The sequence below is a fragment of the Phragmites australis genome, chromosome 16, assembly GCF_958298935.1.
Source record: "Phragmites australis chromosome 16, lpPhrAust1.1, whole genome shotgun sequence".
In the NCBI taxonomy this organism is placed as follows: Eukaryota; Viridiplantae; Streptophyta; class Magnoliopsida; order Poales; family Poaceae; genus Phragmites; species Phragmites australis.
In genome coordinates, this window is record NC_084936.1 from 28,975,591 (window position 1) to 28,991,400 (window position 15,810).

The window sequence follows — 15,810 nt, forward strand, 5'->3', positions numbered from 1 at the left end:
AATACAAAGCCGTACCTCCTCATTGATCTCCCGCAGCAGAATCCTGACACTCGGCCGAGTGCCCTCAAAGACGCACCAGTTACAAGCCATTGATCTGGTCTTCACTGAATCTGCATTTGCAGGAAAAATCAATCTGCAAAAGGCAGTGTGCTAAAACTTGAGCATCTTATTATTTCTAGATAATTATAGTACAAGGAGACTGAAACTTGAACGGCTTATTGTTTCTAGAGAAATGAGATCCAATCTCACGTATACTGTCATATTAAGAGACAGCCTTTCAATTGAAGAAATAATTATCTCATTTCATCTAGAAATATATACATATTGGATAAAATCAAAGAAAAAATCCAACCAAAGAAAATGGCTGCACCACAACAACTGTATCTGCTAATTTTTTACTCTCAGTGTACTGTTGCTATCCCCAGGAACTTATATGTATTCCTGTTCTGAAAACAGTAAACAGAAGTTTGCTTTTAGATAATATTTTTTTCCTAGGTCGTAGGTCTATTCCATCCTGACTTCCAATGTTTACGCAGAAAGTTATAAGTTGTGAAGTGCATTTCTAGAAGACATCAACTGCAGAACACACGCTAGGTGTTATACTGCTATAATGATAAAACTATTGCTTTGTTATCAAAACATAATATGAGAACTCCCAAAAAAAATTGTAGAGCTAGTAGTCAAGGATCTACCATCATATAAATTTTCAAATTGAAATCCAATTGTCCCAGAGAAAATCTAAAAGGAGAAAATTGCTGTGAATCCTAACTTCTGCACCCCCCCCCCCACTAAGTATTCATTGACTTTAGATGGTGGTTAATTAAATTAAGACACTCTCTTGCTTAACAGCGCTTGATGGAGTTTGTATATATTTCTGACTGTTTCCGGACAGCTCTACATGTAGCTTGACAGCACAGCAAAAAAAGTGTATAGAACAAGTGATATTATCTCACATATGTTTTTATGTGAGCAATTTTTGTACCATATTTGCTCTTCACCAAAGCATTTAAGTTTTCTCTTTCAAGTAATATATCCTACCAGATGAATGGAAGTCCCAACTTGGAGGTGGTAGCCTATCACTTTCGAGTTGGGATGGTGATTCACCAACGGTTGAGGTGGTCAATGATACAGAGAAGACACGCAGAAACAACTAGAAATTCACCTTCTCATCCCTGTTGTGCAGTTACCATCTTACCGACAGACAAAACCACATTATAGTGCAACGCCTTACAGCAAAGAACTTGGACTAACTAAATCTTCGATGGATATGATTACTGCTCATGTACCGAGTGTTTCCATCGCCGCATTCCATCAGTCTAAATTCACTTAATAACAACCTGGATTAGCAACCTTCCAGCTAAGAAACCGTGTAACTGATGTAGATTGACAGCAGACAACACTTGATTAAGGGGAGGGAATCTACATTTTTAGGCCTTGAATCTTGATCTCCTAGGTCCTAGCCACATAATTTTGAATTAAGGCGTCCTCAGTACTACATCCCACTAGCTTTAGCACAAGGACTTTCTGAAAAGGTTGAAAAAATGACCAGGCTTTTAGGAAATAGTTTACCTGTCTCTTCAGAGAGAAATCAATTTTAAAAAGTTTCTAGTTAAAGTATCTTACCTGACCCGCTAAGTCACCCAATATTGGTTACTCTATTTGGCAGATAATTAGCAAGTAGGGCATTCCATTTGAAGAATTCAATGTAGCATGCTGTAATGACATCTGCATGACGAATTGATACCCACAAAAACATCAATTTTCCCTAAAAAACATCCCGTTGCAATATTTGAGTTGGAATGTTCCTCTCATGCATTCATTTGCGTTTTCTGGAATATGACCCGAGACAGGTATTGTAGACCTCGATTCAGTCTCAAGCCAGAATGCTGCACATGCTAAATTATATATATGGGCACACTAGTACTGGTGTTCCAAGAATCAACAGTACCACCAAACGGATCACAGTGTCTAAGTACCTACTTGATCACTCTCTGTCACCAAATGCTACGACTTTGAGCATGTTGTTCCAGACAAACTCGTTCTGCAATTCTTTTGTGGCAGAAAACAATGAAGGATCGTTGTTTTACAACAGCACCAGGAAAAAGAGGGCTCCGCACCATTTAAGTAGGCGTTCTCATATAGTAATTACACATTGCAGCGACATTAAATCAACATGAGCAAAATATTGTATATCTCAAAGTACAAGGAAGATGAAAAAAAAACCCTTTTGCCATGAAAAATAAAAAAGCGAAGTCGAAATGATCGTGCGTTCGTGCAGCTAGACAGGAAATCAGGTCTCGGCCACCAAGATTGCAAGGACGAGAAAAATCTGGGCTAGAAATCGCAACGTGTGGCCGTGAATAAAGCGAGCAAAGAGTAGCAGAATCTGTGGAGGGACTCACGGTGAGTTGGTGAGGACAGGGCGCAGGGCGGGAGGGAACCGTCGAGGCGGCGGCGGCGACGGGGACCTCGTACCATTCATTCCCCACCCTGCACGGCCGGGCACAGGGGAGTGGATGGGGCGGCCCGGCCGGACGACTCTACCGACGCCTCTCCCTGCGATGGCGACAAAAAAAAATTATTATTTTTACCAGTTAAGTGTTGGTATGTTATAACGCTAGCCATAAAAACTTCACTGAAAAAGTATTTAAAAAACAAAAAACTAGGACTCATTATGAGTGTGTTTATTTTAGGGGATGGTTAGATGGAAAGGGGGTGATTCCTATTTTTAGAGGTAGTATGATCATTATTTTTAAGAATATTTTCTCAATATATTAGATAAAACTATCCCTTTAAATTAGTAGGACAAAGCTATCCACATTTGCTAATTATACTTATTAATAAAATGATTAGTGATATTAGTATGTTTGTATTGCTTATTAGTATGTATTACTATAAGATTAGAATTTGTAAGGGTTAATGTGCTAATTAGTGGTAATTAATTAGTTATTAAAGTATGATTATGATTAATTAGCATATTTTTATTGTTAATTAGTAATGACTATGGCAAGACTAATATTAATACACGTCAATGCATATTGATGGGTGTATTATTAATTATTATTATTATTTTAAATTAAAAGATATAATTAGTTGATAATTCTTGTCCTCATCCGTCCTCATCCCTCTAATAAAAAAAGATTCATCTCATCCATCTAATCAAATAAAAAAAAATTATCTTATTCTAAAAACAGGAACGGTCTTATTCCATCCCATTTTACCTCACAGTGTGACTTATCACTAGTGTAGGACTATTTTGCTACTTTTTAAATAGTAGTAGATATTTTGAAAATAAAAAATTATAAAACTAGGTGTTCGTTGGTTGAAAATCTGATAGCAACGAGTGACATCTTTAAAAAAAATAAAGATATCACTCTTTCAATAAATGATATTAAAAAATAAAAAGCAATACATTCTATTGCTTTAAAATTAAAAATATTATTAAAATAGTTATGAAAAAAATTAAAAACAATGTATATTGTAAAGTATATTACGTTCTAGCTCAATAAATTCAGATAAAAATATGATCGGTACAATGAGAAACAATATACAATAAAATTTATCTTTTTTATTTTTATTGTGAAAATAATTGTTTGAGTTGATTTTTAAGATAGATTATAGCATCATCTGTAGCATATTTTCTTTTAGAATTTTTCATGGCTATTTTAATAATATTTAAAATTTTAAAGAAATGAAACATAATGTTTCTTTTATTTCCTAACCTACCGACATTGAAAGACGACATCTTTATTTTTTTTTAAAGCGTCAAAAAGCGACACTCGCCCTTAGCCCCTTACAACGAGCGATGCAATTTATTGTGAAATGTCGGCGCAATTGTAAATCAGAGATGGATACTTGGGCCTTGTGAAATTTCAGCCCATACCGGAAGAGGAGTGGAGGCAAAAGCTGAGCCCGCCCGCAGCACCAGGCCTGGGTTAGCCCATCCACAACCGATGGATCGCATCTAGCCCAATGTGAGACTGGCCCCATTTTTTATTTTTATTTTTATATTACCATTTTTTAATTTTAGAAAAATAGGCATTTGTTTGAAAAAATAGCAAGAATATACTTCTGTCACTCGCTGGAACATGTCGCCCTTTCGACGGGCAACATGTAGACTTGGCGTGCCAGGCTGTTGTTGGATTGACATGGTGTACTTCCAATGGGGGACAAGTTGTTGTTGCCCTTTAATTGGGTGACAAGTTAGTGTGTAGGATTAGGGTTTTGGATGTTGCATAGGTTTGTATCGTCTGTTTTAAAATTTTTAGATAAAAATATGATTTATACAATGATAAAAAAATGTAGACAAAAAATATGATTTGTACAATTAGAAATAAAAAGATAAATTTCTAAAATTTATCCTTTTTTTCTCATTGCACAAGTAATTGTTTAAGTTGAATTTTTTTAGACTAGATGATAGCATCATCTGTCTCACATAATGTATTCAGACTTTTTTATGATAATTTCAATAGTGTTTTGAATTTTAAGACATTGTAACGTAATATTTTTTATTTTTAAACTTGTGCATGTTGTTTCCAACAGACGACAAGACTATATTTGCAAATTTTCAAAATAGATGCGTATATATTGTAATTTTTAAAAGGATATTATGATCTAACTTAAAAGTTTAGACAAAAAGGATATTATGATCTAACTTAAAAGTTTAGACAAAAATATGATCAGTACAATAAAATTGATCTTATTTTTATTTCTCATCGTGAAAGTAATTTTTTGAGTTGAATTTTTTAAGATAGATTATAGTATCCTTTGTAATATATTTTTTCAGATTTTTTCATGGTTATTTTAATAGTATTTTAAATTTAAGAGTAATAAAACACAATGTTTCTTTTATTTTTTAACCTAATGATTATTGAAAATACGACATCTTTATTTTTTTTAAAAATGTCAAAAAAAGCGACACTCGCCCTTACAACGAGCGATGCAATTTTTTGAGAAATGTCGGCGCAATTGTAAATCAGAGATGGATACTTGTGGCTTGTGAAATTTCAGCCCATCCCGGAAGAGGAGTGGAGGCAAAAGCTAAGCCCGCCCGCAGCACCAGGCCTGGGTTAGCCCATCCAAACGATGGATCGCATCTAGCCTAATGTGAGACTGGCCCCATTTTTCATTTTTATATTAACATTTTTTAAATTTTAGAAAAATAGTCATTTGTTTGAAAAAAAATAGCAAGAATATACTTTTGTTGCTCGCTGGAACCTGTCGCCCTTTCGACGGGCAACATGTAAACTTGGCGTGGCAGGCTGTCGTTGGATTGACGTGGCGTGCTTCCAATGGGTGACAAGTTGTCGTTGCCCTTTGATTGGGTGACAAGTTAGTGTGTAGGGTTAGGGTTTTAGATGTTGCATGTGTTTGTGTCGTCTGTTTAAAATTTTTACACAAAAATAAGATTTGTACAATGATAAAAATGCTGACAACAATATGATTTGTACAATTAGAAATAAAAAGATAAATTCCTAAAATCTATCTTTTTGTTTTCTCATTGTACAAGTAATTGTTTAAGTTGAATTTTTTTGACGAGATGATAGCATTATCTGTGCCACATAAATAGTGTTTTGAATTTTAAAACATTGCAACATGATATTTTTATTTTTAAACTTGTGCCTGTTGTTTCCAACAGATGACAAGACTATATTTGCAAATTTTCAAAACATATGCGTATATATTGTAATTTTCTATTTTAAAAATAGAAAAATAAAAAAGTTCACCCGCACCGCACTTATGTTGGTCTCTCCATCGTTTTTTATTTATATATTTTTTAATTAGCAATAATGTGGGTTCATTATTATGAAAAATTACATAATATATAATTTTGCCTATGTCCAACTGGCGACAAGATCCGTAAACCTTCAAAAAGAAAAGAATACATATTTATACAAAATTCGAAAATAAAAATCTTCTCTCCTATAAACGAACACGTACTCACCGATAACACGCAAGGACACGTCTCACCCACCAGTCTAGAGTTCGAACCCTCGGGTTTACATTCCGCCGTGCGCTACGTGCTTTTGGGATGAAACCGCACCGCACGGCGGCGGGAGGGGATTCCACACCGTGCCGTGCGCGGTGCGCCGAGACGGCCGCGTGGACCGTGCCTTTTCCTGCGCCGTGCAAGTCGTCGTCGCCGTCGTCGCCGTTGGAGTGCTCGGGCTCCACGAGGCGCATTAACAATTCGTGTCGGGTCAAACACCGGTGGCCGTTTAGATGCCCTACTCCGGTCCCATCGCCACGCACGCCGCACTGTGATCCGTCTGCCTGCCCCCCCAAACTTTCCACGACGTGTCTGAACAAGAAGAATCGGATCCAGCAACCTCTGTCAGCAGCTGAGCTAATGTCCACCGGTTGGACTAGTCGAAGCAACTATTTTTTTGGTGCACTTTTTTTTAGGGTTTCTGCGATTATTTAGGTGGTGATAATTGGAGTGCCTATTTTTAATTGTGGATCGTAATCTGACACGCACCGAGAAACGGGCACGCACTTTACCCAAAGCCATTTTTTCTAAGAGGAAGTTGATCCATAACATAGTCTTACTCCAAGTCCATTGACCTAATAAAATAAAATACTTGTTTATATTTGAAAAAATAAATAAAAAATTTAGTATATAAATACGAATTAGTTCTCGTGCTATCTTTTTTTCTTATTCCTCTCATATTTAATAAAAAATTTAAAATTTAAATAACTATATTTTTATCATTCATCTTATTTCTCTAGTCTCTTAACAGTTAACCACTAGTGCTAATAAAAATAAATAAAAAATTAATAGATAATTTCATCTTATTTTTCAAATCTTTTATAAAATTAATATATTTATTTAACGACACTCTCGTAACATATTCATATCTCGGTAGTTTTGAATTTGTGATGGTACCGTGTTCAATCATTATGCTTTTTAAGAAAGAGATTACAAAAATGTCCATCCATGCCACGAAACAAAACAGCTGCACCAACTCGACCCGTTCCGTCTTTAACTCCAACCCTCCCTCCCTCTCTCTCTCGCTCGCTCGTCTCCTCCCCCAACTCGACTCACGCCGCGCACGAGCCGGAACCAAGGGCGCGCGCGGAGCCAGAGCTCGCCTTCACCGATCGGCGGCGGGAGCAGGGAGATGAGGGCGTCGCGAAGGCCGATGGGGGCGGTGCTGGCGTGGGTGCGGCGGCAGCCGCCCAAGGTCAAGGCCTTCCTCGCCGTCGTCGCCGGCATGGCCGCGCTCGTCTTCATCCGCTTCATCGTCCACGACCACGACAACCTCTTCGTCGCCTCCGAGGCCGCGCACGCGCTCGGGATCGCCGTGCTCATCTACAAGCTCACCAAGGAGAAGACCTGCGCTGGTTCGCTCCGGTTCCGCCACACCCCCTTCTTACCCCAGTATTGCATCCCGGCGCTGCTATCCGCTCGATCCGTCAGCCTCGCTGCGTTTCGATCCGAATTTTTATAAGTCATGCGGGGGTTTTTTTTCCTTTGCGTTTATGGTAGACCCGTTTCGAGAAGCATTGGGTTGGGTCTTCCGTTTCTAGAAGCTTATTCTCGTACTTGGTGCGAATCGCTTTGCCTGCATGTGGGTGTGAAACGATGGATTTAGTGCGGATTGTCAGCCTGATTCGATCTAGGAGGTAGATAATTTTGTGTTTTTTTTAGGTCAGGATGTATGGACAGACGGTTTGGATTTCACGCGAGTGAGGGATTTGCTACTACTGAATACTGCATGCAACTTGTGCTGTGTTGGACATTGCAATGGAACTGGGATGCTAATGTGTGCATACTGTTTTTGGGGGGTAGTCAAATTGTTCTATGTTGATATCCCTGGGTGAGCCCAAAGGTAGGATAAAAGTTTGCGCCTTTTCAATTTCAATGCCTTTCTTAAAGTTGCTCTCGTTGCATCTCTTTAGAGTTTCAGTTAATTTACACTTTGTTCCGGTTGTAGAAATATGGTAGTATTCCTGGATTTGTATGACCTGACAATTGGTAGTTTAAGTTTTGTTCAATCCCTACTAGAACACCTGTCCCATTAATGGAATTGTTATTTTCAGCATCTTTCCTGATTCACTTTTCAAAAGATTATGTGGCTAAATGCTTTGTTAACGCAAAATCAAGGATTTGTGGAGGGATGTAGATGTCGACATTCTGATAGTAAAAGAATAGGCAATAAAAAATATTAATGACTTGGTTCATACACAGCATCATCATTTTTTTTATTATTTCAATATTATAATTCAAGAAACTTGTGTGTATTATGGTCACCCCACCGTAACAATATGCGGATGGTCAAAAAATCTGTCCTATACGATTTCTGACATTTAACTGTAGACAAATGACTTAATCTGTTATATTAAGAGGCACTAGACTGGCATATCATTGCATGTTGAAAATTATGATTCTAAGACAAGTTTGCCAATTTTTCTTCGTTTTCTATCTTTTTCATGATTCATGATGTTTATTTTTATACCCATGGTCTAATTTGTCCCAACTTTTTTCTCTCTTTCTTAATATTTTCAGGACTGTCACTCAAGTCTCAGGATCTGACAGCATTATTTCTGGCTGTTAGGTTGTACTGCAGCTTTGTTATGGAGTATGACATCCATACAATTCTGGATACAGCTACACTAGCGGCTACTCTTTTTGTTATTTACATGATTCGGTTCAAACTGAGGTCAACGTATATGCTGGACAAAGACAACTTTGCATTGTACTATGTGGTAAGAACAATATTAGCTTCTTGACTGCAAAGCTATGAACATTTAGGCTATTCAACATAAACACGTTATAATGTATTCTTTTTTGTATCACCTCTCTTGTGAATATGAATCTTGAAGCTGTATTTTCAAAATCTCTATGTTTTTTGTTTCACATTGTGCTGCTTGACGCACTTTGGACCACATAGTCACTATCACTACAATGATGACATCACTTGTAGAAAGAATTGGCCTTGGCTAAGGAATTGTACCTATGCTGTTTGCTATTTTTGCTTGTTCATCATTTGTCTTGTTAGCCCACCTCGTATTGCCACACATGCTATCTTACTGGACTTCCTTTCCAGGTGTTGCCTTGTGCCGCTCTAGCGCTACTTGTTCATCCTTCAACATCGCACAACATAGTGAACAGAATCTGCTGGGCCTTCTGTGTTTATTTGGAAGCTGTTTCAGTGCTGCCCCAGTTGCACTTGATGCAAAATACCAAGGTGAATCTTTAAACATACATGGGCCCTTGAATGCATATCCAATTGCTGTATTTATCTGACTTTGGCATTCTATGCCTTTTGCAGATTGTTGAGCCGTTCACAGCTCATTATGTGTTTGCACTGGGTGTTGCAAGGTTTCTTAACTGTGCACACTGGGTCCTTCAGGTTCTTTTCTTTCTTTCTGTCTTTTTTTTTTTTAAAGAAGTACATTGCCAGTTTCTTCCTTTTCTAGAACGAAGAGTCAGCTGGCCATCTGGTCAGTAGAGACAGATGCTTTCCCATCAGTTACAGTATGAAACAATCAGACAAAAGGTCCGGACTCCTAAGATACCCCAGGCTGAAAAAACAAAACACTAGGGAAACAGAACAAGCAGTACATTTCCTTATAGCATTGAGTACAGGGATTAATGCAACAACCAAGGTTTTTTTTAGTTTTGATGCATTTTCCTTGTTATCACCATGATCTGTGCTCATGCTTGATGCAAAATTTGCTGGAAAATACTCTGTTCTACTTATTCCATGGTGTATGTCTCAGTATCTTCATTTTCAGATGAAACCTGTCACCTTTTTCTATTGGTTTTTGGGTCCTTCTTGACTCGTCACATAACCACGTTATGTTTTAAGAACAACCTTGGGTTGACTGTATGCCTTATGAATACATCTGTACAGTATCTCCAGTTTAAGGTTGACTAGGGAACATGTGTGTTCATGTGTAACAGCATGAAAGAAATATCCTCCGTACCCTTGAGGTTTCAAAAGAAAGAAAGTTTGACTTCGTGTTTTGCAAAGTCCAATGTTTTTTTCTGAATTAGTCCATCTGATCAGTAAGTGATGGTTACTCTGTTTGTAGGTTTTGGATACTCGCGGCCGTTTGCTGACTGCTCTGGGCTATGGTCTGTGGCCTTCGATGGTGCTTCTCTCCGAAATAGTTCAGACATTCATCCTTGCAGATTTCTGCTACTACTATGTGAAGAGGTGCATACATATGGTCTAGCATTTCTTATCACTTAGGCAAAAGCCTTGATCATTGACTAACGAGCGATTTCTGGTGGCGCATGCAGTGTTTTTGGTGGGCAACTGGTGCTGCGACTTCCATCCGGGGTGGTGTAAAAATTGCAGCAGGATACAAAGCATAATGTTGGTTTCTTTTCTGCTCGTCATACAATGCAACAGTCATTATGCTTCCAGTGCCCAGCCTTTTGCATTCTCAAGTGGATAGCAGAGCCTTGTTCGCTCTTTTTCTTTTTTTTTCCCCAGTCGTAAACTGTTTATGTTGAAAACTGTACCAAATACCGTGAAACGTAGTTTGTCCATCTGACGATGTACCCAGGCTAGATTTGAAGGGCGTAGCTTCTACAGGTTGAGGTGTCCCATTTCCAGAATAGAGAACAAGCTGGGATTCCCCCATTTCAATGGCTGTTGTATCTGTTAAGCATGTCGTGTTCCCATCTGACGGGGCGCGAAGCTGCATGAGAATCTCAATTTGTTTGGCCCAGAAGATTGTTGGCCGTGCTGTGCTGGTTACCCATGGTCACGGCCCGGCACCACGGCACTGTGCTTTTTGGACCATGCCGACGAGGGCACCTGGTGAGTTTTTTTATTTTTATTGTAAAAATTGGCACCTACCGTCGCGGCTGCCAGTGTTTGAACAGTAACATGCGGTAAACAGTACTTCGAAGTTCAATTTCCCCTTATATCTCTGTTAAAAATAGCGATGTTCTGTTGCTCTAAAAATTCTAAACTTTTTGTTTACGTGCTACCTAATCCATGTGTAACTTATTTTAATTGAATTCACTAAAAATCCTGTATAGCATTTAAACTAAAATTCTCAAAAAAAAAGTTACTTTTATAACATGTAGCAATTGTTAGTAAATCTGGTAAAATTCACTAATATTTTTCTTATGTGATGTGATAATTTTTAAAATTATTTTCAACCCTAGATTATATGGTAAAAAAGTGGATTTCTTTGTAATGCACTATTTATATGTATTTTTATAATTTCATGTGATATTCCTCTTTTAACTTAATTTGAATTCAAACATATATAAACCTAGTGCTAAAATTAATTTTAAAAATTATTACATCACATAAGAAGAATATTAGTGAATTTTAACATTTTTTAGAAATTTATTTGAGACCTAACAATTGCTAGAAGTTATAAAAGTAGTTTTTTTTAAGAATTTTAGTTTAAATTTTACACAGGATTTTTGGATGAATTCAATTAAAATAGGTTGCACATTGATTATGTAACACGTATAAAATTTTTTAGAATTTTTAAGTAACAGAATATCACTGTTTTGAACAGAAAAGGTGGAGGGAAAATTGAACTTCGGATTACTGTTCACGTTACTGTTTAGAGGGTTGTAAAGTGCGGTAAGAGTCGATAGGACTGCTTACCGTTCTCATGGCGGTAAGGTCTCGTCTCATAAGAGGGTGATAACGTCTCATAAGAGGATGATATACGCCTATTTTTACAAAAAAAATTATCTGGAATATATTTAAATAAATTTTTATGTTAAAAAATATAAAAATAAAAAAACTCGGCACCTGGTTGCTTCTTTTCGTAACATACTTTTCATGCGCATCAGGTTCTCTGCATATCATTTGCATTTTGCAGAGGTCAGCAACCCAGCCCCTGGGAACACCTCAAGAATATCCATGGTGCACCCGTGCAAGAAACGAGTTGGCCCATGGAGGCAACGCCGTATTTGCCGTGAGCCCGCGGCCTGCTGTTAACTCGGCCAGCAAGTTACAAGTCGCCGGCCACAAGTTCCAAACTTGTCTTCCGTTCCGTGCGCTATTCCCCAACCTTGGCGAGTTTTATCTTGTCGTGCTAAACACCTTCTCTTGATGACTCTTTGGCCGCACTAATCATCTTGCAATGTAGTAGTAACATTTTTTTCGGACTTCGCCTTCTTACGTGCACAAATCTAAAAGCTGCACAATAGAACTCCAGGAAGTAGTCAAAATATCAAAATGCTACGAAAGTCGTGTGATTTTTGTGCAAAGTCCCTACGGAATTTCTGCTTTGCAAATCAGGTCAACCCTGTGGTTTGGAAAATGCAACTCTGAATGCTTTTACCTGCACCTAGCTAATTTTAATAGTCTATTCCTTTTATCTAATATTCATCAATTCAATAATTCTTTCTCCTATCTCATAATTTTGCAACACGAATCTCAACACAAACGAATACTTTGAAAAATCATGCATCAGCGGGGCGAAAACCATCTGACTTTACTTTACTATGAGCAGTTGAATTGGAAATGGGTGGACCAAATTTAGTAATACAGCAGTGCTACATAAAATTAGCATAGTGTTTGACGCTATGATGTTATAGCATTACTCACAGTTTACTGCATGAAATCAGGAGTTTCGGATCCGCATCCACGTGCCTTGTCGAATTTTCGTGTTCCCTTTAACCATGACCTCCAAAACCAAGCCGATCCCCCTAAAAAAAAAACCAAGCCGATCCCTCGTTTAAATTGGAACCCCATCGGCTACAACGCCCGCACGCCGCCGCCTCCGTTGCTTGTTTGCTCGCCTTCACAACGCCATCCAGCGCACGCCGCCGCCTTCCTCCCTCCCTCCCTCTCCCTTCTCCGCTTCTCTCGAATCCCTCCGTGCTCAAGCTCAACACGATGGACGGCGCCTCCAAAGGGAGCAGCGGCGGCGAGAAGACCAGCGCCGACCAGAACGCTAGCCCCAACCCTCGCGCCGCCGGCGCAGGAGGAGACGACGGCGCCTCGCCCGCGGCGGCGGCGGCGGCGGTGGGGAGGCGGCCGTTCACGAGCCTGGGCCAGGAGGAGGCCGACCTTGCCCTCGCCCGCGTCCTCCAGGAGCAGGCAAGTCCTCGACATCCCGCCGGGCTGCGCTCTGCACCTACGGGGCTTGCGGCTGATTCGTCGTGCGTTTTCTGGGGTTGTGGCGCAGGAGAGGGCGTACATGATGCTGAGCGGACGCGGCGGCGGCGACTACGCGATCTCAGACGCCGGGAGCTATGACTACGACGAGGAGGAGGGGAGCGACTACGAGGACGAGGAGGAGGCGCTCGACGAGGACGAGGAGGGGGCCGAGGCGGACCTGGACCTGGACCCCGCGCGGTACGAGGACGACGAGGCGTACGCGCGCGCCCTGCAGGACGCCGAGGAACGCGAGGTCGCCGGCCGCCTCATGGGGCTCGCCGGGATTGGTGACTGTGAGTGCACAAAACTGATTTCAAAATTCAGTCACCTTTGTGTTTCCTCCCTCTTGGTATGTTGCTTAGTCTGCCGTTGTTTACCAGGGCAAGCGATGGAGCAGGATGATGATGATGAGGAGGAGGAGGAGGAGGAGGAGGAGGAGGAAGATGGGGATCAACAGGTGAATTTCCTTCTATTGACTCCATAATTCGATGGTTATAAGCATGCTCGGACAATTATGAACTGGCTGAATTGGATTATGTACTTTTGGACGGTTTTATAAAGAGAATGATAAGCTTATTGTCAGTAATGCAAAACACAGGCACTAGTTTGTTTCCCCGGTACCCATCGTGGATAATGAAACTTTTCAATCATATCATTTCTCAGTGCTCTAGAATCAATATGGTAATGTTATGTCCTCCTACATCATATTCTTGAGTTGGTAGTCAGAATCTGTGCTGCTTATCGGTAAAAAGTAGAAGTTTACTGCAACACTGGAATTGGCTAAACACAGTAGAGTTGGGAGTCCAATTTCCATGTTCCTCTTGGTGAGTTGGCTGTTGAGAAATAAGCATATAGCTGCTTACATCGGAAATTGCATATACAATGCCATTTCTTCTATTTGGAAACGGTCCTTAGTTTCTTGGAATATTCATTGAAAATCTCCTGGGAATGAAGCTAGTATCTGACATTTTAGATATTCTTGTTACTTCAAACTTTAGGGTGCATGGGAAGATGTTGACCCAGATGAATACTCTTATGAGGTAAGTTATCGTTTTTTTTCTAAAAAAGAATGGGATGTTCTTTGCATATCTCTCCTGTGTGTGGAGCTTCAAGATGCACTGTTAAACATTCATGGTTGTGGTGATCTCAGGAGCTAGTTGCATTGGGTGAAGTTGTTGGTACGGAAAGCAAAGGCCTATCTGCCGATGCTATTGCTTCATTACCTTCAGTAACTTACCAGGCACAAGACAAGCAAGATGGCAACATGGAACAGTATGAACACCATTTTATTTTGCCTTATATCCCAAAAAATGATCTGTATGCAGAGTGATATCCTGATCTATCAAATTAATTTGCAGATGTGTTATTTGTCGTGTGGAGTTTGACGAAGGTGAATCATTGGTTGCACTTCCTTGCAAACATTCATACCATTCTGAGTGCATAAACCAGTGGCTGCAATTAAACAAGGTATAACCACCATCACCACATACCTTCTGAGTCCCCCACCAAATATGATGTTGAGGGGGTGTTTGGTATTTCGTTGCTAAAAATAATCAGAACAGCGTTATTGAGAATACACAATTTAAATATCAAACAAAGATCTGAACTGCATGAAGGTGACATATACCGTTGACTGTGTTGCAGGTATGCCCGATGTGCAGCTCTGAAATTTCCACTGTGAACAAGCAGGCATGACTTTTGAATTGGAAGAAATAGCGGCAGCTTGATATTTATCTTCTATTGGTGAAATGAAAGCAGCGTCAACTGTTGAACTGTGGAGAGAAACAAGGGAAAAGCCCCTGAGTTTGTGTCCCTGTTTTCTTCAGTTCAACTCCAACAGGCTGAGCCCTCCACACCTGCTGGCTTTCATGACCATGCCGCTGGTTATTTATGCATTCGATTAGATGCTCATGATTCGTTATTTGTAGATGTAAAATAACAATCATATTGATAGTCAATAGTCATTCTTTAAATCTTTGTCGCTTTATTCGCGTTGTTGTGGCATTTTTGTTCCATGATGTCATGAGTTGCCATCCATTAACTTTGGCAGTAACTCGTAAGTGGGATCACCGTTGACCTGGTCAGAGATCCATGAGTCAAAAGAACAGTGCTATACTGGTAGTATCTCTTGGATACCATATGCAGCCTGAAAATGCTGGTGCCGGTTTCCGATGGATGCTCAGTGTACTGTATTCTAAGTACTCCAATGGGGCTCATGTTCTGATAGGGCAGCGGCTGGGCATGGATGTGCTCTGTTTGAGTACAAGCCACGGTGAACAGTACCTATGACTTTACAAGATTGATTACTATAGTTCTGATACAGTACCGCAATATAGTACAATTGCTACAGTATTTTCATAGGCGCATTTTCTACAGTAAAATCGCAGCATTAAAGTCACACCTAGAATATCTTTCACCGGTGACTTCCCTTCTTCAAGTCAGATGATCCGATTCCAAACTAGTCTCTGTTTTCAGCGTTACCAGTGGGCTTGGCAACAATTTAGTAATATGTCTTAACTATTTATAGCGTGTTTAATGGAAAAGTATGTGTCTGTATCTAATTGTAGTGTGTAGATGCACACGAGTGGTGGCGTGAGTGGTACATCTCTAAAATGTACTCTAAAGAAAAAAGGCTGAATGAAATGTCGTATTACCCATTGTAATATTTTTTTGGTACTAGATTTTTCTAGAAACGTTTTTCTATTGAATTAGAATT

The 15,810-nt window shown here is 39.6% G+C and overlaps 2 protein-coding genes across 2 annotated transcripts; both read left to right on the forward strand.

Moving 5' to 3' along the window:
• The first annotated feature begins 6,942 nt into the window (after window positions 1-6,942).
• On the forward strand, window positions 6,943-10,689 carry LOC133895836 (uncharacterized). The gene is made up of 6 exons (XM_062336356.1): window positions 6,943-7,344; window positions 8,510-8,709; window positions 9,051-9,191; window positions 9,276-9,356; window positions 10,042-10,166; window positions 10,253-10,689. Exons 1-6 carry the CDS (start codon window positions 7,122-7,124, stop codon window positions 10,299-10,301), a joined length of 819 nt encoding a protein of 272 aa, XP_062192340.1. The 5' UTR covers window positions 6,943-7,121; the 3' UTR covers window positions 10,302-10,689.
• Window positions 10,690-12,629: 1,940 nt separating this feature from the next.
• On the forward strand, window positions 12,630-15,081 carry LOC133896072 (E3 ubiquitin ligase BIG BROTHER-related-like). Its single transcript, XM_062336581.1, has 7 exons — window positions 12,630-13,034; window positions 13,123-13,387; window positions 13,475-13,551; window positions 14,093-14,134; window positions 14,245-14,366; window positions 14,453-14,561; window positions 14,739-15,081. The coding sequence occupies exons 1-7, from the start codon at window positions 12,831-12,833 to the stop codon at window positions 14,787-14,789; spliced, it is 870 nt and encodes a 289-aa protein (XP_062192565.1). The 5' UTR covers window positions 12,630-12,830; the 3' UTR covers window positions 14,790-15,081.
• The last annotated feature ends 729 nt before the right edge of the window (window positions 15,082-15,810 follow it).

Excerpts from the sequence above, each read along its gene's own strand:
- LOC133895836 (XM_062336356.1), top strand. The coding sequence starts at position 7,122 with ATGAGGGCGTCGCGAAGGCCGATGGGGGCGGTGCTGGCGTGGGTGCGG. Across the intron at positions 8,710-9,050 it reads ACTTTGCATTGTACTATGTG|GTGTTGCCTTGTGCCGCTCT; the intron begins GTAAGAACAATA and ends CTTCCTTTCCAG. Across the intron at positions 9,357-10,041 it reads GTGCACACTGGGTCCTTCAG|GTTTTGGATACTCGCGGCCG; the intron begins GTTCTTTTCTTT and ends CTCTGTTTGTAG.
- LOC133896072 (XM_062336581.1), top strand. The coding sequence starts at position 12,831 with ATGGACGGCGCCTCCAAAGGGAGCAGCGGCGGCGAGAAGACCAGCGCC. Across the intron at positions 13,388-13,474 it reads GCTCGCCGGGATTGGTGACT|GGCAAGCGATGGAGCAGGAT; the intron begins GTGAGTGCACAA and ends GTTGTTTACCAG. Across the intron at positions 14,562-14,738 it reads AGTGGCTGCAATTAAACAAG|GTATGCCCGATGTGCAGCTC; the intron begins GTATAACCACCA and ends ACTGTGTTGCAG.